Genomic DNA, 23,783 nt, shown 5'->3' with positions numbered 1-23,783 from the left:
CACATTTAATAAAAATCATGATGTGACATGATGATACATTTTAATTCATTAAATTCTGCTACACTTAAAAAATTTAAAATAATATTTCATAAATGCTTTTAATATTGCCAAAAAAGTAAGGTAACACCAGTGACAAAAAATAAAAAATCATAAAGCTGTCATTTATGTGTACTTATAAAGTCAAAGAGTAATCTAATAATGTGGTCTAAGTTTAAATGTTAGAAAAATAAATCAATTTTAAGACATCTTGCCATACCAAAAGTGGACGTTTCTGTAGAATGAACCATAAATTTGCTTTCTTTGTTCTTCATTTTCTGTGAGTAGATCTAACACACCAACGATATCTCAGGGCAATTCGTACATATTTTACAAGGTGGCTAATTCGTATTAATTTGTACGACTATATTTGTAATTTTTTTGCGATTTGCCTTAACCCCTGTGATGTTAAGGTTAGGGGCGGGGTTAGGAGTGGGGTTTTGTTATTGTTTTTATATGATAATCGTAAGTTTTTATGCAATTCATAGGAATTAGCCAACTTGTAAAATATGTATGAATTCTCGTGAGATCAGACTGAACACACCTTGCTGTATTGTCGTCTAATTCATTAAAATAAGGTGCACCTCCATCTTGCGCCAATGAAAGTGACATCGTAAATACGACTTACCGGCTTGTAAATACAATCAACCAAGGAGGACTTGCCTTCGCACCAAATATATCATCTTCAGATGTCATGCATACATCTTGCTGAACATCTGATGCATAAGGCACATAAAAATGGAAGTCGTCGTCTGATTGGTTCAATTTTGCAGGACTTCTGGAGACGTAGGGGTATTGAACTAAGTAAACTGTGACTGGTTGCTTTACATGTCAGTCACATGAAGTTAGGAACAACATGAGGATGAATACTGTGCCTTTAAAATCTCCAACAGTCTCAACAAAGCATGGAAACAATTTCCGCAGTGTTGCTTTTTAACACCAATTTGCTTCCCGGATTCATAGCGAAACCATAGACAGTCTGTGTTACAAGCCGGCTGGCCGCAGACACCGCACATTGCTTTTCATGCTGCTGCCCGGGGAGTTTCATTGGCGCCTGTTTAATGAGAGGAAAACATTCAAAAAGGTTTGGCGCAGGAGGGCTAAGGCAAAGCAGGCGAGGAGACGTGGGTGCATTTAAAATGCAGAAATCGGTCAGAAGGCTTTGCACCTTTGGCCGGCTGTGATTGCCGTTGCCAATCGTCCCCTCCGGCTGTTTGATGGGCATGAAATGTTATTTTTTTATATCTTGGACGTCCTGAGGTTCTGGCACAAAAGGTGGCACGTACTGTAATGAAAGCAGTATTACATGCACGGTGTTCTAGCTAGTCGTTTGCGTGATCGCTTTGAACTGCTGTCATTATGTGTCTATGCATATGAGGAGAAAAAGTTATGAGAAACAGTTAGACACAGTACCACAGAAATAATGAGGTATGATAAATATATTGCATTAGGTTGAGGGTTTGATTCCCAGGGAACACACACACACACACACAGTGATAAAACGTACAGCTTGAATGCACTGTAAGTCGCTCGGGATGAAAGCTTCTGCCAAATGCATAAATGTAAATGTAATACCAGAAGCTAGTCCGCAGACTGGGCGGTCAGTTTTGCTGGGGTTTCCCTCGCCAGCGTTCGAGAGCACCTGGATGGCCAGATGGTGTCTGCGACAGGGCTAATTCCTTCGCCATGGCTGGTTGGCCCGGCTCCATTAGCCTGTGTCCCGGGGGGAGGACTCACCTGTCTGAATGACAGCAGAGTCACACAGCCCTATCTCACGACTCTCCGGGTGGTTTCGGCTGCCAAATAGCACACAGTGGTGAAAAATAACGCTAAGCCATGCAGTTGTGCTCCGTATCCGTGATGCCTAAAGATGCACTCAGTAAATCTTATTAAAGGGTGTTACACATAGAAATGAATACAGAGTTATCCAACATGACTTGGGTAGTGCATTCAATCAATACATTATTTATAACCCATTACTAATGCAATGCTTTATCAGTTGAGCTAAGGGAAATCATTTCAGTAGCTTAAAAGTATTTTGCATGGAGTGGGATCTTGATAGTCCTCAACCCAGGAGAAAAAAATCAATAGTGCCAAATGCAATGACTTTCTCTGCTTCAAAAGCAACTTTTTTGCTGATGTGGACTATTTTTAAAGTAAGCAACTCGTTTATTTAGATCTTAAGTTGACTGTACTTGAAATAATGATGCGGGAATGAGCCGGCTCTTAGCAGACACGCAACTCGGTTATTACAGCTAGCATCATTACACCTGCAATGTTTATCTAGCATTAGCTGACTAATGGTCCGAACGCATCATTCATTATTAATATAATATAGGCAAGCAAAAGTTAGACAGTAACTGTGCTTTGTAACAGTTTGACTGTAGTTATAATATTTAAAGTACCATATGAATGTTAAAAAAGTTAATACCTTTAATGACTGTCTTAAGGGCCAATCACACCAAACGCGTTTTAAACGCTTGGAAACGCAAAAATAGCAGTGTGGAGCAGCTTTTTTATTGGTAGGCAACCACCGAGGCAGCTGTCCTGTCAATCAAATATTGTAGTGCACAAACACAAAGGAGAGAGTAAGTGAGTGCAGTTTTCGGTTGATCCAGGTGTAAACAATGGAAGGCCCGCCTCTCATCTCATTCTATTGGACAATAGAAAACCGCGAATGATGTAGAGCACTTTTCCGCTCTGAAAATGCGTGCTGCGGCAGGCGGCAAAAAATGCATAAACAGCGCACATAATGCCCATAGAAAATCATTCTGCAACTGCCATAAACACGTTTAGTGTGATCGGCCCCTTAGATTCGCTCAGACTATTTTAAAAGCCGCTATATGCCACCTCCGTCAAAAATTAGATATTGATGATATTGTCAAATGCTCTCGGCACGTATTATACATTCATCAAATACTTTCCGCTTTAAAATCTGCTTAATTCCGGCCCCAGGTCATTCAGAAATACCAGTTTGTTGGTAGAATCCGTTAAGGGGTTGTGCACACCAAAACTTTTAAACGTGGCTGAAAACGCCTGGAGGATGCCGAAAGCCAGCTGTTTTTCAGCTGAGTGCCAACTTTCTTCAGCTTGAGCACTTTGGTAGCTCTGATACTTCAGCTGTAAGCCGGTTGGTTGCTGTGGTAATGTCCCACCCCTCCTCCACTGTGATTGGACGGCTGTGTGAGAACTGACATTGACGAGCGGAGCTTTTCACCCAAAGTTGAATATTTTTCAACTCTGGGTGCTGAGCGTGGAAAAATTGCTAGCTGCTGAGTTTTTTGAAACATGCTGAGCTTCCATTGGAAACAATTGAAAACATGCGCCGGCCACGGGTGTAAAAGCTTTGGTGTGCACGCCCCCTAAGAGTCTGATAAAAAAATGCTCATTTACAAGAATACAGGTCAGATGCACTTTTGCATCTGAGCTCTTCAAATACAGTATACACTTAAAAACGATACTGTAAAATAGATTTCTTGCTAAGTATTTTTGTCTTGTTTTCTAGTACAAATATTTTACATTTCTTTGAGATATACAGTACTTGAGAAGCAAAATGACCTAATGAAGTAATTCTTGTTTTCTGAAGAGAAAAATAAGTATGAAATATCTGCCAGTGAGGTATGAAAATTAAACTTTATTCAAGTTTCAACTTGAAAGTTCACCCAAAAATTTTGTTTTTCTAAACCCGTATGAATTTCTTTTTCTGATGAACACAAAATAATTTTTTGATAAATGATGATAAGCACACAGCTGGTGGAAACCATTGACTTCCATAGTAGGAAAAACAAATCCTATGGAATTTAATGGGATCCGTCAACTTGGTGCTTACCATCATTTATCCAGATATGTTCTTCATCATTTATCACAATACTTCCGTAATATTTGTTTTCCTCTATAAAAATCAATGGTTACAATAAGCTGTGTGCTTATCATCATTTTTCAAAAATGTCTTCTTTTGGTATCATCAGAAAAAAAGAAATGCATAAAGGTCTAAAATAAACATTAATAATGGCAGATATTTTTAAGCATAAATCACTTGATATTCATATTTTTATATATTTTCTTCTTCATTTTGCTTATCAAGTAAATGTTTCCTGATTTATGATTTTTAGGGATTCACACCAGAAATCAAGACAAAAATATAAGAATTAGATTTTTTTTGCAGTGTACTGTATTACTGGCCGCTCGTTGATGGCAAGGTTAAGTGATTTGTGCCTTTTACCAGGGAACTGTAAAAAATGAATGTCTTACTTAATATTTTTGTCTTGTTTCCAGTACAAACAATTCATAAATCAAGCGAAACGACTTAAGAAAGTAAGAAAAAAAAATCAAGTGAGTATGTAATATCTGCCAATGATTAATGGCTTTTCTTATCCCGCTGGCAGATATTTTTTGTTATTTTAAGCATATTTTTTTCTTTGTTTTGCGTTAGTAAGTAAATGTATCCTGATTTATGAGTTTTTAGATATGTATTTTGGAAATCAAACGAAAACTAAGACAGACAGTTTTGCAGTGTAAACATGAAATGGCATTTCTATTGGCCTACAAACAGTCCAAACTAGAAGATTTTTTTTTTAGTTTCTGGTCGTCACACACCCAACATGCTGTTATATAATGACTGTATGTCTCACGGATTACCATTTTTCTCATAACATGGATTTTTACAAATTGCGGTAAGATCGAAGTATGGTTGCAGAGTTCATTGTGAGTATCCATGATATCCTGAATATGGGAAGATTGTTTTAATTAAAAGACAGGTTTTGTAATTGCAGTGACTGATCCATTCTTGAGTTTTTCAGTATCTGGCCTGGTTTTCCTGAAGCACCTTTGTAAGCAGTAGATTTTGGCTTTTAAGATCACAGGCGAGTGAATGTTAATGTTAGATGAGCTTTTAATGAAAGTCCTTGAGCTTCTATTGATGTTCAGCATTGAGTTTTTAAAGCATTGAGGCTTTGAGTCTGATCAGATCTTAATCTTAAAGCTCTCCCTCAGTTTTTAAGCAAATTTGAGCTTATGGTGTGATGGGGGGTTTTAAGTGCCCGCACACAATATAGTGGTTTAATTAGAAAATCTCAAGAAAGTAGAAATTGGATTTTGCTTAAAGAAAATACTTCATCATTAGGATTATTGTAATTGTGACTTTTTTAGGATTTTTACATCATGCTAGTATTGTTGTACTGCCCTTGATGCTCATAAAAATATTATATTACAGCATTTTAAGTAAAACATAATGAGATTGTAGTAATGATAATCACCACTGAGAATTACCAAAAACATCAGACAAAAACGTTAAACAATTTCTTTTATCTTTTGTTATTGGGGTGAAAAACAAAGGAAGATATTTTTGTGAAATTCACACGTATATCATATATTTTTATATTTTTTATTTTTTATCATATTTTTTTCAGTTTATGAAATATCTAGCATTAATTATGAATATATTTATTTGCTTGTAATGTATTTATTTATTATTTATTTATGTCTACTCAAAGCAGAAATGGTCAGACAATTTGTGCGTGAAAGTTCTTAAAAGGACCGATAGCGTTTCAAAGTGTCTTTGTTGGTTATATTAGCATATATTTAATTCAAGGGATCTTAAGGCACACGGGTGTCACCGGGCGATATGCGCTTCAGCATAGGGGCTTTACTGTATCGGTTTATTAAGATTTTAATTGGGTTGTTTTTGTACGCAGCAGGTGGGTCTCAAATTCACTAAAATCCTTTGCTTTTATTGGATTTAAGAATAAACTTGCTGACATTTGGGAACAATATTTGTACCAGATCGGTTGCTGTGTCTGAAATCATATTTTGAGTCGATTCCATTGTGTACAGCAGAGGTTATTATTGCAGTCATCAGAGGTCAGCCGTGATATATTTGATCTTTTTATGTGTCTGGTATGAGCAATGTTTTTTTCACACATTTAAATGAAAGGCCCTTTTATAGGTCTTTGTTTTTTCTATTCATGTTTAATTGCCTTTTTTATTAATTTAATCAGACCAGCCATGAACCCTTATAATAGTATTTGATCAAGACATCACTTTGTACTCCAATACACTCTCTTGTGCACCTCTATAATGTATAATAACAACGCATAAAAGCTATATTTGCATGTAATTCAGTAGCAGCAGATGGCGAGGCAGCTCCCATGCGGGCAGCAGACTGTCTGTTTGTGCTCTACCGTCTTTGTTTGTTTGTTTGTTTGTTTTTGAACGATGACTAATGCTGATTATGTATCTGGATCTTTCCCAGGCCCTTCATTCAAGCCAAGCTGCAGCAAAGGCCAGAAGTATCTGGAGTTCATCCCCATCAACCTGCACACGCAGAGAATGCAAGTGACGTGTCCAAGGAAAACAGGTGAAATTCATTTTCATTCTCACATTTCCTATTTGGCAGTGTGGCAGTGGCTTAGTGGTTCATGTAGTTTGTGTACAAACCGGAAGGTTAGTGGTTCAATCCCCGGTTCCTCCTGACCAAGTGCGTTTTGGTTGGTAATGGGTCTGTTGAAAGCGCTATATAAATGCAGTCCATTTAGCATTTTTACCATATTCTTTGTTTAGTTTCTCTGTCTGTGTTTGTAATGAAAGGGTTTACTCTTACTGAGCACTGTGATGTACAATAGATACTGTACACTATTTAAAACAACATTATTATGCATTGTTAGACTATTCGAGAAGAATGGATGATGCATAGATGGTTACTTAGATGGATAGACAGAAAGACAGAAGAATGGACAGTCAGACAAAGATAGAAGGACAGACAGACTGAGATGAATGGACGGACAGAAAGAAAAAGATAGATGGACAGACAGACAGACAGACGTGCAGACAGTGTGATGGACAGACAGACAAAGATAGACGGACAGACATACAAACAGACAGAGATGGACGAACAGACACACAGACAGACAGACAGAGATCGACTGACAGACAGACAGAGATGGATGGACAGACAGACAGAGATGGACTGACAGACAGACAGACAGACAGAGATAGATGGACAGACATGCAAAGATAGACAGACAGAGATGGACTGACAGACAGACAGAGATGGACAGACAGACAGAGAGAGCAGGACGGACAGACAGACAGACAAAGATAGACGGACAAGCAGACAGAGATGGGCGGACAGACAGACAGACAGACAGAGATGAACTAACGGACAGACAGACAGACAGACAGACAGAGATGAACGGACAGACAGACAAAGATAGACGGAAAAGCAGACAGAGATGGACGGACAGACAGACAGACAGAGATGAACTAACAGACAGACAGACAGAGATGGATGGACAGACAGACAGACAGAGATGAACGGACAGACAGACAAAGATAAACGGAAAAGCAGACAGAGATTGACGGACGGACAGACAGACAGACAGAGATGGACGGACGGACAGACAGACAGAGATGGACGGACGGACAGACAGACAGAGATGGACGGACAGACAGACAGAGATGGACGGACAGGCAAACAGAGATTGACGGACAGACAGAGATTGACGGACAGACAGACAGACAAAGTTGGACAGACAGACAGACAGACATACAGGGATGGACGGACAGACATACAGAGATGGATGGTCAGACAGACAGACAAAGGTGGACGGACAGACAGACAGACAGACAAAGGGGGACAAACAGACAGACAGACAAAGGTGGACAGACAGACAGACAGACAGACATACAGAGATGGACGGACAGACATACAGAGATGGATGGACAGACAGACAGACAAAGGTGGACGGACAGACAGACAGACAAAGGGGGACAAACAGACAGACAGACAAAGGTGGACAGACAGACAGACAGACAAAGGTGGACAGACAGACAGACAGGGATGGACGGACAGACAGACAGTGATGAACAGACAGACAGAAAGAGGTGAATGGACTGACAAACAGACAGACAGACAGAGATAGACAGACAGACAGACAGACAGACAGTGATGGACGGACAGACATAGATGGAAGGACAGACAGACAGACAAAGGTGGACAGACAGACAGACAGACAGACGGACAAACATACAGTGATGAACGGACAGACAGAAAGAGGTGAATGGACTGACAAACAGACAGACAGACAGAGATGGACTGACAGACAGACAGAGATTAATAGACAGACAGAGATTAATAGACAGACAGACAGACAGACAGACAAACAGACAGAGATAGACAGGCAGGCAGACAAAGATGGATGGATAGACACAGATGGATGTACAGACAGACAGACAGAGATGGACGGACAGACAGACAAACAGAGATGGACGGACAGACAGAGATGGATGGACAGACAAACAAAAATGGATGGACAGACAGAAAGAGTTGAATGGACGGACAGACACACAGCCAGAGATGGACGGACAAACAGACAGAGATGAATGAATAGATGGACAGACAGAAATAGAAAGAAAGATAAACCAACAGACAGACAGTGAGACATAGAGATAGAAAGAGAGAGAGAGAAAATGCCTGAAAAGTTTAGCAGTGGAATTCTTGTGGTCCACTCAAGGTGTTTAAAGCGTGTTTCATGTGACGGCCGTGAACGTAAATGCCTTTGCTTTCACAGGAACAAATTTAATTACGAGCGGTTGATTGCTTATGTCAAAATGACTGTCGGTGTGTACGAAAGAATGTCATTTTAAAATGCATAAAACTTTGCAACGACAAAAAGTCGAGCGCAAAGCCGTTAAGAATGACTGACAGAATAAGAGTTTAAAAGCCTGAAATCCTCCACCGATTCAAGTGCTTAATGGCGTTCTATATTTATGGACTCTGCACAAAGACTATTTGCTTAGAGTCTCAAATTTAAGTAGCGAGGTGACATTAGTGGACGGTCGCTGTCAGGCCTCTTATACTCTCTGGGGGCATTGGAAATATATGTTTTTTTGTTTTATTTTTTTCCTGCATTTTTATACATTTGGCAGATGCTTTTATCCAAGTGACTCACAGTGTATTCAAGCAATACACTTTTTTATCAGTTTATGTGTTTGAGGTTTGAAACCATCAACTCCAGCGCAATGCTTTACCAATTAAGCTACAACAACATGTTTTTAAGACAGTGTGTTTAGGTTATTACTGTACAAAAACTGAAACCAGGAATGTTGACAATACTTGATGTGCTTAATTTTTCATTAAGTGCCTATGGATGTCATGTTTTTAGATAGCCTTTAAATATCTACAACTCTTACCCACAATTCTTTTAAAAGACACAGGTTCCTGCATGGAACTTGTGCAAACCAGGCCAAATTGGGCCAGTGTGACAGATGTTTCCGCCCTGTGTATATGCCACTGTATTCATTGTGTGGGTACCCATCCAATTAGATGCTCTATAAGGGAGCGGGGCAGCACAAGAACACAAGGGTGTTGTAAAAAACCATTGTGGGGAGAACCCTGTCATCATTAGGAAAGAGATAAGTACCCCAGGAGGACACAGAGGCCGTAGACCGGGCCGATTCAGCCAACCTGTATCTCTGGGGTCGCTGTGTTTTAAGGGCTAAATCATTAATGGCTTTTTAATGTGTCCGAGAGTTTGCTTTCTGTGCACCCTATTAGCCTGCTGTATCTTTACAATTATGTACCTATAGATTGTCTTAGCATTTACCCACAGTAGTCTGGGTTGTGAAGAGTATTCCCTGTTTATTTCTTCCAAAGGTGTTGAGAAAATTCCAATGTTGGGTTGGAAAATAGTCATGGCATTAACAATTTTTTCTTTTGGAGACTAAATAATGTCAATGAATGAAGTTTTTAGTGCAGAAAATTTTGTGTTAGCTGTACAGCAATTGTGAGAGATTTCTGCGCAAATGTTATGGATCCCAGATGAATTACAACAATAAAACATTTGAGTTCATTATAATTACAGTACACACTGTATCCCATAAATAAAGTTTTTATGTATTGAAGTTTTGTCAAAAACACCATTTGTTGAAAAGCATCCCATATTAAACCGCCTGATCTCACAAGAATTTTTACATATTTTACGAGTTGGCTAATTCATATTAATTTGTATGAAGTGAATTGTACAAAAGCATACGATTTTTATTAAAAATATAAAACAATAACAAAGCACCAACCATAACATCGCCCCTTACACCAATGTCACGGGCAAAAGCAAATCGTACACAAATGTACGAACACTGTAAAAAGTAAAAACTTGGATCAACTTAAAAAATTACTTTAGCTAGTAACACCTAAAAAAAGAACATTAAGTGAAAAATGTAAGTATTTTATTAAATTTTTATCACATAAACATTTTTAGGTGTTACCAATTTAAGTAATTTTTTAAGTTGTTTCAACTTTTTACATACAAAATGCCATGAGATAGAATAGTAATTATCATATTTTATTAAATAAAAAAAAAAAAAATGTTTTTACAAAAACTGAGCCAATCAGAGCAGAGCTCAATATTATGATTCATGACCCTTCCAAATAGGGACAAATCCTAGTGTTGTTAATAGAAATGTAAAAACATTCCTGTATAATTTTTGCACTAAATAAAGTTACATACCTTCTACAGTATGTAAATATCAAAGAACAATTGAACAGATTATTTCAGTGCATTCTATGGCACCTTTAAAAGCCATATTTCAGGCATTGTACTGAAATTGTTCAAAGCATAACAATTTACAACAAATCCAAATTCTCTCTTCTGCACTTAAAACCGAAATGCATAAAATCATGTTTATGTGTGTCCAAACAGCATGACATTACACTTGGCATTACTCTTTCTGGATACACTGTAATGTAAAAACAGTGCTTCACAGTGCAAAAGATGAAATAAGCTGTTAGAAAGTGAGTGTATGGAGGCATTCGCAAAACAACAGGACGCCCATAAAATAAGATGAAATCCATGCATAAATCCTGAGCTGTGGGCTTGTTTGTGATTTATAAGCCCTACTGAAGGATGTTGCTGTTTTCTCCACAGATTCGATGTACGACGTGGTCACGGTTGGAGCACCGGCAGCCCATTCGCAAGGCTTCAAGAACGGAGGCTTGCAAAAACTGCTCAACAAATACGAAACCGAAAAGAAGAGGTTGGTATCTGCATGCATGTGTGAATCGTATCTACCGCTGGTGATTAATCTGTTAGAAATTAAAATTTTATTTTTATAACTGTTAAATTACAGCAAAAATTGTCCCTGGCTGTAACTGGGGAAGTACCCTTTAAAAGGTCCTAATATGTACCATTTGGTACCGATATGCACCTAATATGAACTCTTAAGGGGCAAAGGTGTACTTTTTAAAAGGGCACCACCCCAGTTTAAATCTAAGAGTGTCGACGTTCAACCTGCATGATCTGTGACCAGTTTTTTATAAACTCAGCGCTGGCCAGGAATTTTTTGTTTGGGAGTTGTGTTGTTGAAATGGCTGTCTTGGATTGTCTTTATAGTAAATTCTCTTCACCGTAATTTAGCATTCCCTTCACGATAAATCAAAATGAAATTACCTTGCTTTGAAGAATGAGCAGTCTGCAACTTTGGCTTTTATTTACAGCCACGACTCCAGATGTTTTATTTATTTATTTATTTTTAGGAACAAACATTAGCAACATTAGCACAAGGGTACACATGGACTCATTTGGGGTTATCATGTCAATGATGATACCTGAATGTAAAGATTTTAAAGATCCAGTCAACACTTGTAGTCGTGACTGAGCTCTTACTGTATAGTGACCGTATTGTCTGTTTTTTTATGTGTACGCGAACGTTTGCGCACAGTCGAACCTTGCAAAGCATAGTTTATTTGACTCATACGTGCAAACAGACGTTCAACACATGCGCATTGCGCAAAATGCAATGCATCTTCTGGACTACACACATCATTCTCCTGTAGGCGCCAGTGTGGCCAACGCATACACGTGTACGCAGGTTAAAAAAATCTGGTGGTGCGTGTACAGAACACATGCACTCTTCTTATGACAAAAATTGCATCACATGCACTACACAGACCCTCGCGTACACGCCAAAAATGGACCACTTACTTCTGCCTTCAGGCTTACCAGTAGAGATGCACAATGTTTGTAATGTCATGAAGAATATTTGACATTTACAGCAAGTACGAGAGGTTCGGCTTTTGTTATCATTCGACTAAAAAAGTTTTGAAATGTTCTCCGTGTTAGCTGCAATATGGATTAGTCCATTGTTTTCTCGGTCTCTCGTACTTAATAACTGTAATAACCTCAGGGACGTGACATTTCGAGCAGGGGCTTGTGTGAGGTCTCACTGGTTTAACTTTTCCTGTCGCTCTCAAATGAATTCTGACTGTGATTTAATTACTTGACTCAGGGCTCCAGGCTGCTACTTAAATGTGCACAAATGCAACCAAAAAAATCTAATAAAAATTTGCTACGCTAATCTAATGGGCATTGGCGACAGAGAAAAACTTTATGTGGACGTGCGGTTTTGTCTGAGTCAGCTGAAAGGGAATGAACGGCAAACAACTCACGCAAAATGCACACCAGTGTTTTCTGCACAGATTTACGTTTAACTACAGTAGGAAAAATTCATTTTACTAGAGAATATAAAAGTGCATTTTGTTTAAATAATCTCTACATAGATCTTAATACGTATTGTTTTCTCTCTCTCTCTCTCTTTCTCTCTCTTTCTCTCTCTCTCTCTCTCTCTCTCTCTCTCTCTCTCTCTCTCTCTCTCTCTCTCTCTCTCTCTCTCTCTCTCTCTCTCTCTCTCTCTCTCAATGTAATTGGATTTCTCTGTACATTTTGGGTGACTTTCTCTAGTAAGCAAATTGTTTGTCTGTTCTTGATAAACCCATTCACCTGGGGTTTTGTAAACAAAGACATCCACAAGTTTATATTTTCTTTCTTATTAATCTCTTTGAACACTGAGTTTTGCACATGGAAATGATGATAGCAGTTGAGTTTTTTGGATTCGAGTATAGGACTAGGTATTTTGTTTGGTTTGTTGTTTTTCTAAACCCTCTGAGAAACATTTTTTTAAAAGTTGAAGTTCCAGAGGCCGATCAGCTGAGGAAAACTACACCACTGAAAAGTTTTCTGGCCTTTAACCATTTGTCGCAGAATGATTTATCAGCTGGTTGAGTCAGTGTTATGAGGCGAGGACATTTGCCGTTTCAATCAATTACTAAAAACTGAGATTGTCCGGTTCTCTGGCTCGCCAAGTCCTCCAGTGGATCTCAGTCAGGGTAGATTTCACATTTAATGTTTTGTGAATAAAATCGAGGCTGTGAAGTTCTTTATGTTTGGGGGATTTTTTGTCAGGCAGAAAGTTGTGTAGAATTTTTTTTGTGGACAATCAACAGGAAGTTTCTACGGAGCCCCTAAGGGGACATGGAGCAAAAATTAAATAAAGTTTAGCTTCGCATGCGCACCTGAAACTATCGCGTGTGCACATGAAACTAATGCATTTAGTTTTGCGTGCATACGTCAAACTTTCATTGATTTTTAGACTACAAAGTCACCTTGGGGTCTCAGTAAGTTTTACATCCCAGTGCTTGTTTTTGATTCGGTACAAACAACGGCATCTCCCTTGACTAGCTAAGCGTGCACAACTTCAGGGACTAGCAACGGTGGACTGACGCAGTCTCGTTCATTTCAGTGAAAGCTTGACGATTTCCGTCGCATGAACAACAGCGACCGTTTGCGACAGGAAGTGTCCAACTACACGATAAAGTCGAGAAAAGTTCCGCTTTATGCAAATGACTAGCGAGGAGCAGGAGCGACAACCAATGCGAGTGAAGCAGTGAAGTTCACGTCAACCGTCTTTCATAATTTATTGAGAGGACAGTTACTCATTTGTTTATAGTTGGTACTAGGACAACCAGAATTAGGAATGCCTCCTAATGACCTAATTGAAAGAGACTAGCGACACACAACGAAAGTCACTGGTGGCGTGCATGCACAGTAAGAGTTAACATGCATAGAGTTTGTTTAAGGTCTTGCGTATATAATTTAGTCCAGTCTATGTTCATTTTTGTGTTTTTTTCTGTACACACTAAGGGACCCTTAAAATAAAAAATAAGCACTATTTTGTGTAGCTTTACAGATAATGAGATGCAACCTACAGTGCACAGCCCTATTGATCCACACGCCTGCCCTGACCATCTTGGAAAGCAAGCTTTTATCATTTCCTTTGATTAAAAGACAAATCATAGCACAGACATGATACTTGGTCATTATTAATTTATCGCAGACAAAAGGGTGGTGAAGAAAAAAGGGGCGAGAGCGCTGAGAGCCGAATGAAAGAGCCATTTGTCTTTCTTCCCTGCCTGGAGAGACAAGCAAGAGAGACGGCAAGGGAGCTGTGGTTTGATTCATCAGGTCAGGGGCGGACGCTCGGCCCAATGCAATACGCAGCCACAGCCACTTTGATTGGCCGGCTGTGCGAGAGCCAATCGATATCCATTCTCAGGTTCCCCGAGGCGTCCACCGACGAAACAAGCTTGTGTATTTATTTCTCCTTAATGTGTACAGACTCGCTACTTCAGGCCTTTATTTTCATTTCATTTGCCTTTAATTTAAGCAAGTAGACGTGGCTGGAATGTTTCTTTACATCTTTCAGTGTTCGATTTGCACATCGCACAATGCTAATTGTCTCCTTCCCGATGGCAGGAAAGGGGTTTGGCGGATTTTAATGTGTGTACTGCATAAGAAATGTTAGGTGGAATAATCAGATGGCTCAAAAACTTTTTGTGAATTGCACTAAAGACATCTTTCGCAATACAAATTGTGTATTATTTACTGCAGTGGACGGTACTCATTTGTTTATGCCGACCAGAATTAGAAATGCCTCCTAACGACCTCATTGAAAGAGACGGGCGACACACAGCAAGAAGGTCCCTGGTGGTCAGAACGGGGAATTACAGATCAACTTTATGCCGAGTGACTTTTAGGAGCGACTCCCAATGAGAGTGAGCGAGTTCACGTCATCCATCTTTCATCATTTACTAAGTGGAGGGTTACTCATTTATATGTAATAGTTACCAGGAGAGCCAGAATTAGGAGTGCCTCCTAACAACCTCATTGAAAGGGACGGCTCGCCCGGGAGGCATTTCTATCTGGTTGTCACATAGACTGTAAAAAAAGATGGACGATGCAGCCAAAAAATATCCAACTATGGGCGCTGACATTTTACGTAAAAAAGTAAGTTTGGAGCAGAAGAAACCGTATCAAACTCGCGCGCCTAATTCAACCACGGCAATCATAATGACACGCCCCAGTTTCTATAGCATCAAATTACTAGCTAAAATGAAACTAATCACAAAAATTAACAATTGAACATACACTCACCTAAAGGATTATTAGGAACACCTGTTCAATTTCTCATTAATGCAATTATCTAATCAACCAATCACATGGCAGTTGCTTCAATGCATTTAGGGGTGTGGTCCTGGTCAAGACAATCTCCTGAACTCCAAACTGAATGTCAGAATGGGAAAGTTTTGAGCGTGGCATGGTTGTTGGTGCCAGACGGGCCGGTCTGAGTATTTTCACAATCTGCTCAGTTACTGGGATTTTCACGCACAACCATTTCTAGGGGTTACAAAGAATGGTGTGAAAAGAGAAAAACATCCAGTATGCAGCAGTCCTGTGGGTGAAAATGCCTTGTTGATTCTAGAGGTCAGAGGAGAATGGGCCGACTGATTCAAGCTGATAGAAGAATAACTTTGACTGAAATAACCACTCGTTACAACCGAGGTATGCAGCAAAGCATTTGTGAAGCCACAACACGCACAACCTTGAGGCATATGGACTACAACAGCAGAAGACCCCACCGGGTACCACTCATCTCCACTACAAATAGGAAAAAGAGGCTACAGTTTGTCTAGCTCACCAAAATTGGACAGTTGAAGACTGGAAATAATTTATATAATAAAAATAATAATCCTTTAGGTGAGTGTATATCAGCGTGAAAACAACTACCTTAAAAGACCAAAACCTAGCCTGGTAAGCCAGACCTACATCAAGATGTAAGGTCTGGCAACTCTTCACACAAACGGCTCAATGCAAGGGGCGGGATATAAGGTTGTCCCTCAAAATGCCTCTGCACGCAATAGGATAGCGCTATGACCAAGCAGAGCAACGAAGAAGGTGACGTAGTTACCGTAACCAGTCGGCAAAACTCCAAACACATCTTTCTTGCTTAAAAAGGACTTCAGTAGGGTTTATTTGCTCTTCTCTCAAAGAAAAACATAAGTCTAAGTCCTCCAGAGTCGCGGCCAAAGCCGCTTCAAAAGAAAGCTGTTCGCCAGCAGCAGCAGCCATTCTTTGTTTTCAAGTAGGAACCGTTGCAGCTCTGTCGTCATCATGTTAAGCCCGCCCCACAGACGCTACACACGATGTGATTGGCCTGACCAAATTTTGGTTTTTGGAGCTGTTAAGTGTATTGTGAGTGCCTAGACTAAACCCTGGCAGCAAATATATTTTGCGGCCGCTAGGGTGCGTCTAGATTTCTAGGCTAACCAAAACCATCTTTCCAAAATTTTTTATTGGAAGTGCAAATAATTTTTTTATTTAAAGCCGAGGCCCGTTCGTTTCCAAGGAGAGGGCGGATTTATGACTTCACTGCAGCCAGCCACCAGGGGGCGATCAAAGAGCCAGCGGCTTCACTTTTCAAGATGTATGAGGACACCCGGGTTGTCATAAACAAATGAGTACTGACCACTCCGGTATATGACAAGAAATGGATGACGCAAACTCCACTGCTTCGGTCTCATTGGTTGTCACTCCCGAAAGTTGCACATCATTTGCATAAAGTTCAAAATCCAGTCACCAACTGTCACTTTTGCTCGTGTCACCAGCAGTTGCTAAGCTTCCATTGAAATGAATGAGATCATTTTGCTACTGGTAGTCAGCGTTACAAAAAAATGTGATTTTTGTAGCACAGTTTAATAGTGTAATAAAAGAGAGGTTTATTGTTGCTAGTAGCGTGTAGACTCCACTTTCATATCTGGACTATTAATTTAAGAGACAGTACACTGGAGAGCGTAGGCCTGAACGCACTCAGGGGTTTGTCTTTCCTCTCATTAACATATTTTTATTTCCATTGATCATTTATGAATATCTAGGGTGGATATTTATGGATTTTATCATCCGTTGCACATTAAGGATCTGGCTAATGGTTGCACGCCTTTTGAAATGTCTCCCGCTGTTTGGTTGTGAAACTTACGGTGCCTGTGTCTGTATTTGAGGCTTGTGTGCATTCGTAGATTATTTTAAGCTTGTTTCACACCCTTTCAAATAATTGCGGATATACTTACTGATAGATATTTAATTTGGCTTTGAAAGATGTAAGCAGTTTAATACTAAGGTACCAGGACACAAACTCACGATAAAGTTAATAAAGCTGCCACAACCTTTAAGAAACAACTAAAAACAGACCTAATGAAGTAATTGTTTAAGTTAATCCAACTTTTACTTTTTACAGTGTGGAAAACTTATATTACAGATAGCAATTGGAAACCCAAATTTAACCAAAATCTCTTACAAACCTATACAGTACATCACACCTTAATTTTAATTTCTATACTTGTAAGTGCGAGCATCCCAGGGGGAGACCTTTATATTGTCCACTACACTAGAAATTTGTGTACTTCGATATCTTGTTGCTTATTTCATCTGGTACACAACAGTATTAAGCAAACCATACATGTGCCCCTGTCAGCCTTGTTTTTGTTTACGTCAAATTAAACGTGGCATCTGCTCTGAGACCGGGAGCTGTGACTCGAGGATTTGTGAGTGCATTTTGATGAATGACACAGTTGTCGCTGTTTGCGCGCTCTCTCGTGCCGCTTGCCATCTTGGCATAAGTGTTTTTCTCGAAGCAAGCTTGATAAAGAATCTCACTTCAAACTAGAAAGGGTCTCGCTCTCCTGAGGTGTCTGCCCAACAAGTCATTAACCATATCGCTGGGTCTCAGATGGCATTATGTTCTCGGCACTTCCTCTGAATCGCATCCTAATAAGGCTTTTGATGAAAGAGCAAATAGAAATAGCGCACGCTTTCTGTTTTTCAGCTTTTTCGCTTGATTTGCAGGATGTTGCATAAAGACATTCATCAATTTTAACATTTTCCTTTTGTATCATCAGTTAAGTTTTATTGCGACTGCATGTGGATCATATCGTAACCGGCACGGGTGAACCTTGAAAGCTCTGTACAGTAGCTAGCCGATCTATAGATTTCTGTTTTAGATAGCGACATCAGACGCTACCACAGCAAGCAATAGTGTTTCTTAGGAATTACGTATTTTTGTTGGCTAGCCAACAAGTTAGCAGGATACTGGTTCCCTCACAAAAAAACATCCATTTTTCCCATAGACTTTTGATTATAGCAAAAAAATAAGTTCTGTGTTTAACAAAAGTTTGGGACACTAACACGTCTTGTTGTCCAACAAGTTAGTCATATATAAACACAACTTTTATGAAGTCAAAATTTAGCTTTTTATTTCTAGTAAATAAATTTACACTTCAAAATTCATTAAAATTGCAATTATCTGTAAAGATTAACTTTTGTTAAACACAGAGCTTATTTTTTGCGATAATCCAAAAGTCTTTGGGGAAAATGGGCTATTTTGCAAGAGAACCAGTGTCCTGCTAACTTTTGGGTTGCCTACAAAAATATTTATATGTAATTTCTGTGACATTTTAACATCCAGGTCAACTGTAGACCCTATATAATCCACCTATAAGTGACCCAGTTTTAGCTAAAGTAAACTTGAATTTGGTTACATGTTTTTTTTAATTGGTTTTATTTTATTTTATTTATTATTTTATTTTATTTTTTATATTTTTGCCTTGTTCTTACCTAGACGTCTGGGCTGTGTTTTCGATGGTTTTTAGATAATATAAATGCTAAATTGCATGATGGGACTGGAAGTGGAAAGCTTAGTTGATCGTATAATTTCGATTTTACTTATATTCATAAATTTTCAAAAAACAGTTAAAAATGTTATTACCTGAGCTTGGTTGGGTCACAACAAAATTGTTAAATTCTTCGGTTTGCTATATACCTTATGCAACTGGCAGACACTTCTATCGAAAGCAACTTTAAAATACATTTTAATTGGTAAGAGTGAGATTCAAACCCACAACCTAACGCAATGCTCTACTGACTGATCTACAAGAACACTTAAAAATATAAACGCAATATATAATCAACATTACTTTACTTTTTAACATTATATTTTTAAATTTGGCACTCACCTATATCGCTTATTTTTTATCATTATGTGTGCATGAGTGTTCCCTGGGATTGAACTCATGACCTTTGACATTGCAAACGCAATACTCAACCACTAAACCGTAAAGTTTCCCTCAAATGATTATTTAATTTGTTTAAAATCTTCTAGGAAAGACGTACCTAACTTTATTGACAAATCCAGGCTATATTTTAAAACTATGTAGCTGTATTAAAGTGAACCGACAAAGTTTACAGCTACAGAGCTACTGAAGAATCGAGTAGTCGAGTTTGTAACGTTTCTTCTTTACTTGGTTATATAACCCGACCCTAATGATAACCAGATTCAGTACAGACATTAAATCAATCACTTTTAGCCCCCGTTGTGTTATATTTTTCATCCTTCTCTGGTATGTGCCTCCTGTCTATAAGCAAGGTCTTTTATTCGCTCAGAGCCTCAGTAGTTTGCGATTCTCTCAGGAGCCAATTATCTGAAGCGATGAGCCCGGACTTTTTGAGGTTTGCCCCGATGCACTGATCTGGGATCAGGACCATCCCTAATCTCCAGCATCACAAACAAACATACGAGCTGACTTGTGTCCAGCCAAGAAAGCTGAATTTCACCTCCCAGCGTAGAGATGCACATCATCTGGTTATTATGCATTAGATTTTCTCTCAGTTGTTTAAGTATGGATGCTTTTTTTGATAGCGTCAGAAGAAATCTCAGGGCTTCCATTAAAATTCGACATGAATACATCACTTACTAGAATGCAGCTGCGTATTCAGATTAATATGCTACTGCTAAGTCTCTCTATCTCAGCACGATACTGCGAATTGTTTACATTCATTTTCTTTCTCATTACTCTACACTCAGTAGTCAGTACCCCATAATGACAAACTGTGAAAACAGAATCTACGTTCTCTGTTAGGGTTAGAATGTGAGCATAAATGGAGTTTGGGAGGCCAGGGGGGCACTGCCCCACCCCAGGCCAGAGCCATTTATGATTTTGTCTGAGCTATTAATGAAATAAAAATGTAAAAATGTATAATCTTAAATTAATATTATATATAATCTAATCTTAATATTTTAATAGGTAGACAGTGTGACTTAAAGGACAGTAAGTAAGGTTTTAAGTGTTTTATTCATTAACTCTTTCACCGCCAGTGTTTTTAAAAAAAGTTGCCTGCCAGCGCCAGCGTTTTTCATGATTTTCACCAAAGTTTAATGCCTTCCAGAAAATGTTCTTCTTTAAATATATAAACATATATATATATATATATCAAATGAAAGAACAGACCCTCTGCTTTCAAACAAAAAAAACCGTTTCATCCTACCTTCAGTGGTTCTTTTGTAATCAGCTTTTGAATATGGGTAGGTTTCTGCAAAAAAACCACATTTTGAGCAAAAAGCAGAGATAATTAAATTTTTGTGACGGACTTTTCATATAGATCCCATTCAGAGCGATCTTTAAAACAGACACGGACATGCAGCCGCTTGCCATAGGGCAATACTTCCGGGTTTAAAAAGTTGCGGAAGGGTGCCACCTGGTGGATAATAGCGGTATTGCGGAAAGACGGAAAATCTCGTCATTGGCGGGGGAGCGTTTTTTCTTAATTGACGAGATATCTCGCCAATGGCGGTGAAAGAGTTAAAATCAATGTCTTTATTCATAAATATGTCCTTGTTGGTGTCAAATGACCTCTGCCAGTGATCTGACTTTTCTTTGTAAGCTTAGAATTTCTCCTCTTTACTTACATTGAACAGGTAAGTCCAAGGAGACTTCCATGTCATTTCGCCGTATTGATAAACTATAATAGCAGAGAGGGACAAAAAGCACTAGCCTACCAACGCATTTCCACAACGCGTTTTCATTCAGAACACGTGAACCAGATGCAACAGACAAGGAGATCAGTGAGTTCATAACGGCTACCATAGTTGCAACAAGCATTTGGAAATGCGAGGCGCTAGAGAGCACTGTTCGTTTGAATGCAAAATACAATTTCACCACTAGATGGGGGTAAATCCTACTTATTGTCTCTTTAAGGCTAAAATGTTTTAATTCTTTCAAACCATATTTAAAGAATAAGCAGCATTTTCTCGCTAATCTCAAAGTATTGCAGTATGCTTGTTTGCTGGTGGCTGCCCCCCTAACACATTTGTGATAGGTTTACATCTATTGCTCTGTGTGCTTGTGTGTTTTATTGCCTGCACAAAACTTTGTGTCTATTGACTCAATCTTCTAAAGCAATGATTTCTATTGGCTACTGAGCTCCATAATCCCCTTCACACCCAACCGGCATCATCATAGATGAAGTGTATCCTCGCAGGGAACGAAATTGCTCCAGCTGAGTTTATTACACATATTTACCAATCATATTGATATCACTGCGATAGAGCCGTGATAATACGACACCTGTTTGATGATGAACAATATGACTCTCTTCATCTCCCACTGTTATTCATTTAGTTTCTCTCTTCTGTTTTCCTCACCGCCAGCTACAGCACGGCGTATCAGTCCATCTACTACCCTCCAGAGCAGACGGCCAGAGCCAGGGAGATTTTGAGCGTAGTGTCCCAGCTGCAGCCTCTCATCTCTGGGCTGGCCGACCAACTGCTCCAGGTGGCCCAGCCGTCCCCGAGCCAAGCTCTGAAGGACACGCTCAAGAACCTAAAAGACAAGGTGGGATGTAGAGACCGTACTAGTTGTTTTATTGCTGTATTTACTGCTCATATGAATGCATCAAATACACTTGATGTTTGCGGAGGCAACAGCACCTTGCATGAAAACCTGTATGGTATATTTATGACCCAGTCTGTGAAAACCATTGGTTGTGATTCCCTGTTTTCTACATAAAATCATCCTACATACTGTAATGTAAAGAACATTCATAACCTTGATACTGAGTAAGGTCATGACATAGATTGAAATCACAGTCACGGTATGACGTTCACAAATGCAGTTCTTTTCATCTCAAGATGCCGCTTGATTATGCATGCTTATTAATACTGAAAAATTACAGGCGTAATTGAAATAAATACATTTTTGCACACGCATAAATCACCCTTAAATCTGCTTTGCCTTGCATTTTGTCTCTCGACAGATCTTACAAAGCACACAGTGTGTTTATGCCATTAGCCATGTATTTCCATTCACCGAAGACCGCAAGGCTTGGCTTGAAACGGGTCAGATTTACAGCACAGAGGCAGTTTGACAAACGGCCAATGCTGTGTCTCATCCCTCAGCCAAAACTAACAGAGGCACCCAGGCTGAGAAACTGGTTTGGAGGCCTTGGTGTTTTATGGGTGTAATTAATGAATTACATCTGGTGCTGTCTGTGTGTAATCTGGGACAGAGATTGCTTCTGCCTCCGTAGAATAACGGCAATCAGACGCCTTCATCGCTTAATTCTCCCTGTCGCCCCTCGTCATCCTCTGATTAGCAATGTGACGCCTGATTCGGAAGCTAACGCTAACTCGACCGCATTGATTGAAATCTCAAACCCCGAGCATGTGTTTGTGTTCATGTCCCATTAGGGTTCTGTGGGCATTTTTGCGCAAACCAGAGCTGTGAAATGTATTTAAAAAAAAGAAACAACATGTTGGCCGCCCTTTAATGATACTTGATGTGTATCTTTTGTACAGGGTTCCCATGGGTCCTTGAAATCATTGAAAGTTTGTGAATTTGGGGGAAAAATTCAAGCCCCTGGGAAGTTTTTGAAAATATAGATACAGGTTATTGAAAGTGCTTGAATCAATTTTATGAAATAAGTTTTCTGGAAAAAAATCCATATTATTCCCTGTGTAGTGTAGGATAATATCACAAAAATTCCAGACTTTTTAAGCACACGTGCTAAACTGTTCGCTTTAAATGCTTATATCTTCTGTATGTGAATTTTGATTCATACCAAAATGCTTTTTTGCATAGTTGTGTTTGACAAATGAAAACGTCTCGGGTTACGTATGTAACTGTTGTTCCCTGAGAAGGGAATGAGACGCTGCGTCTCCCTTGCCATACTTCCTGCATCCCTGTAACGCTGTCTTTGGCAATATTTCAGATAGTGATATACTTCCTGGCTCCTGAATCACCCTGTCTTTGTTGTTAATTCTCACCATTGGTGAATTTGATATACACATTCAGACGCACTTACCCCTGGAGGCGTCCCTAAAGTGTCTCTGCAGTAACGCAGGGCGAGTTTCCTCAAAAGGGAACTATAACAATGTATCTTTAAAGGTAACACATTGTAACCTTGCTCTCACTTGAAATGTGTCCCCACATTTAGTCCTTGAAATTGAGGCTATTGGACCTGGAAAGTCCTTGAAAGGTCCTTGAATTTAAAGTTAACTAAGGTGTGGGAACCCTGCTTGTATTTTGGTATTTTCTCTGAAATGTCTGTCCCACATTCCTTTTGTATTTGCTCGAATGCAATTATTCAAGCAAAGATCTGCCTAAAACATTTCAAATGTATTTAATAATGAAAATGTGAAAATGTATGTTTACATTTAGGGATTTTAAAGACGCAACTTCCAAAAGCGAAAAAATGAGGAAAAAATAAAGTGATTTATGATAGGGAGGCAATAAGAAGTGCTTATACCAATTT

General features: G+C 39.1%; 1 protein-coding gene across 4 annotated transcripts in view; it reads left to right on the top strand.

Annotated features, from left to right (window-relative positions):
- The window catches only part of inpp4b (inositol polyphosphate-4-phosphatase type II B), a 160,791-nt gene that overhangs the window by 95,408 nt on the left and 41,600 nt on the right, over nucleotides 1-23,783 (top strand). For all 4 annotated transcript variants that reach the window (XM_065295211.2, XM_065295210.2, XM_065295212.2 and 1 more), the window contains 3 exons: nucleotides 6,287-6,391; nucleotides 10,959-11,067; nucleotides 21,682-21,865. In XM_065295211.2, the coding sequence (XP_065151283.1) occupies nucleotides 6,287-6,391; nucleotides 10,959-11,067; nucleotides 21,682-21,865 (398 nt within the window). The remainder of the gene's footprint in view (nucleotides 1-6,286; nucleotides 6,392-10,958; nucleotides 11,068-21,681; nucleotides 21,866-23,783) is intronic.

This window comes from Paramisgurnus dabryanus, chromosome 4 (genome assembly GCF_030506205.2).
Source record: "Paramisgurnus dabryanus chromosome 4, PD_genome_1.1, whole genome shotgun sequence".
In the NCBI taxonomy this organism is placed as follows: Eukaryota; Metazoa; Chordata; class Actinopteri; order Cypriniformes; family Cobitidae; genus Paramisgurnus; species Paramisgurnus dabryanus.
Note: the sequence above shows the minus strand (reverse complement) of the source record. Positions and strands in the feature narration are given on the sequence as shown.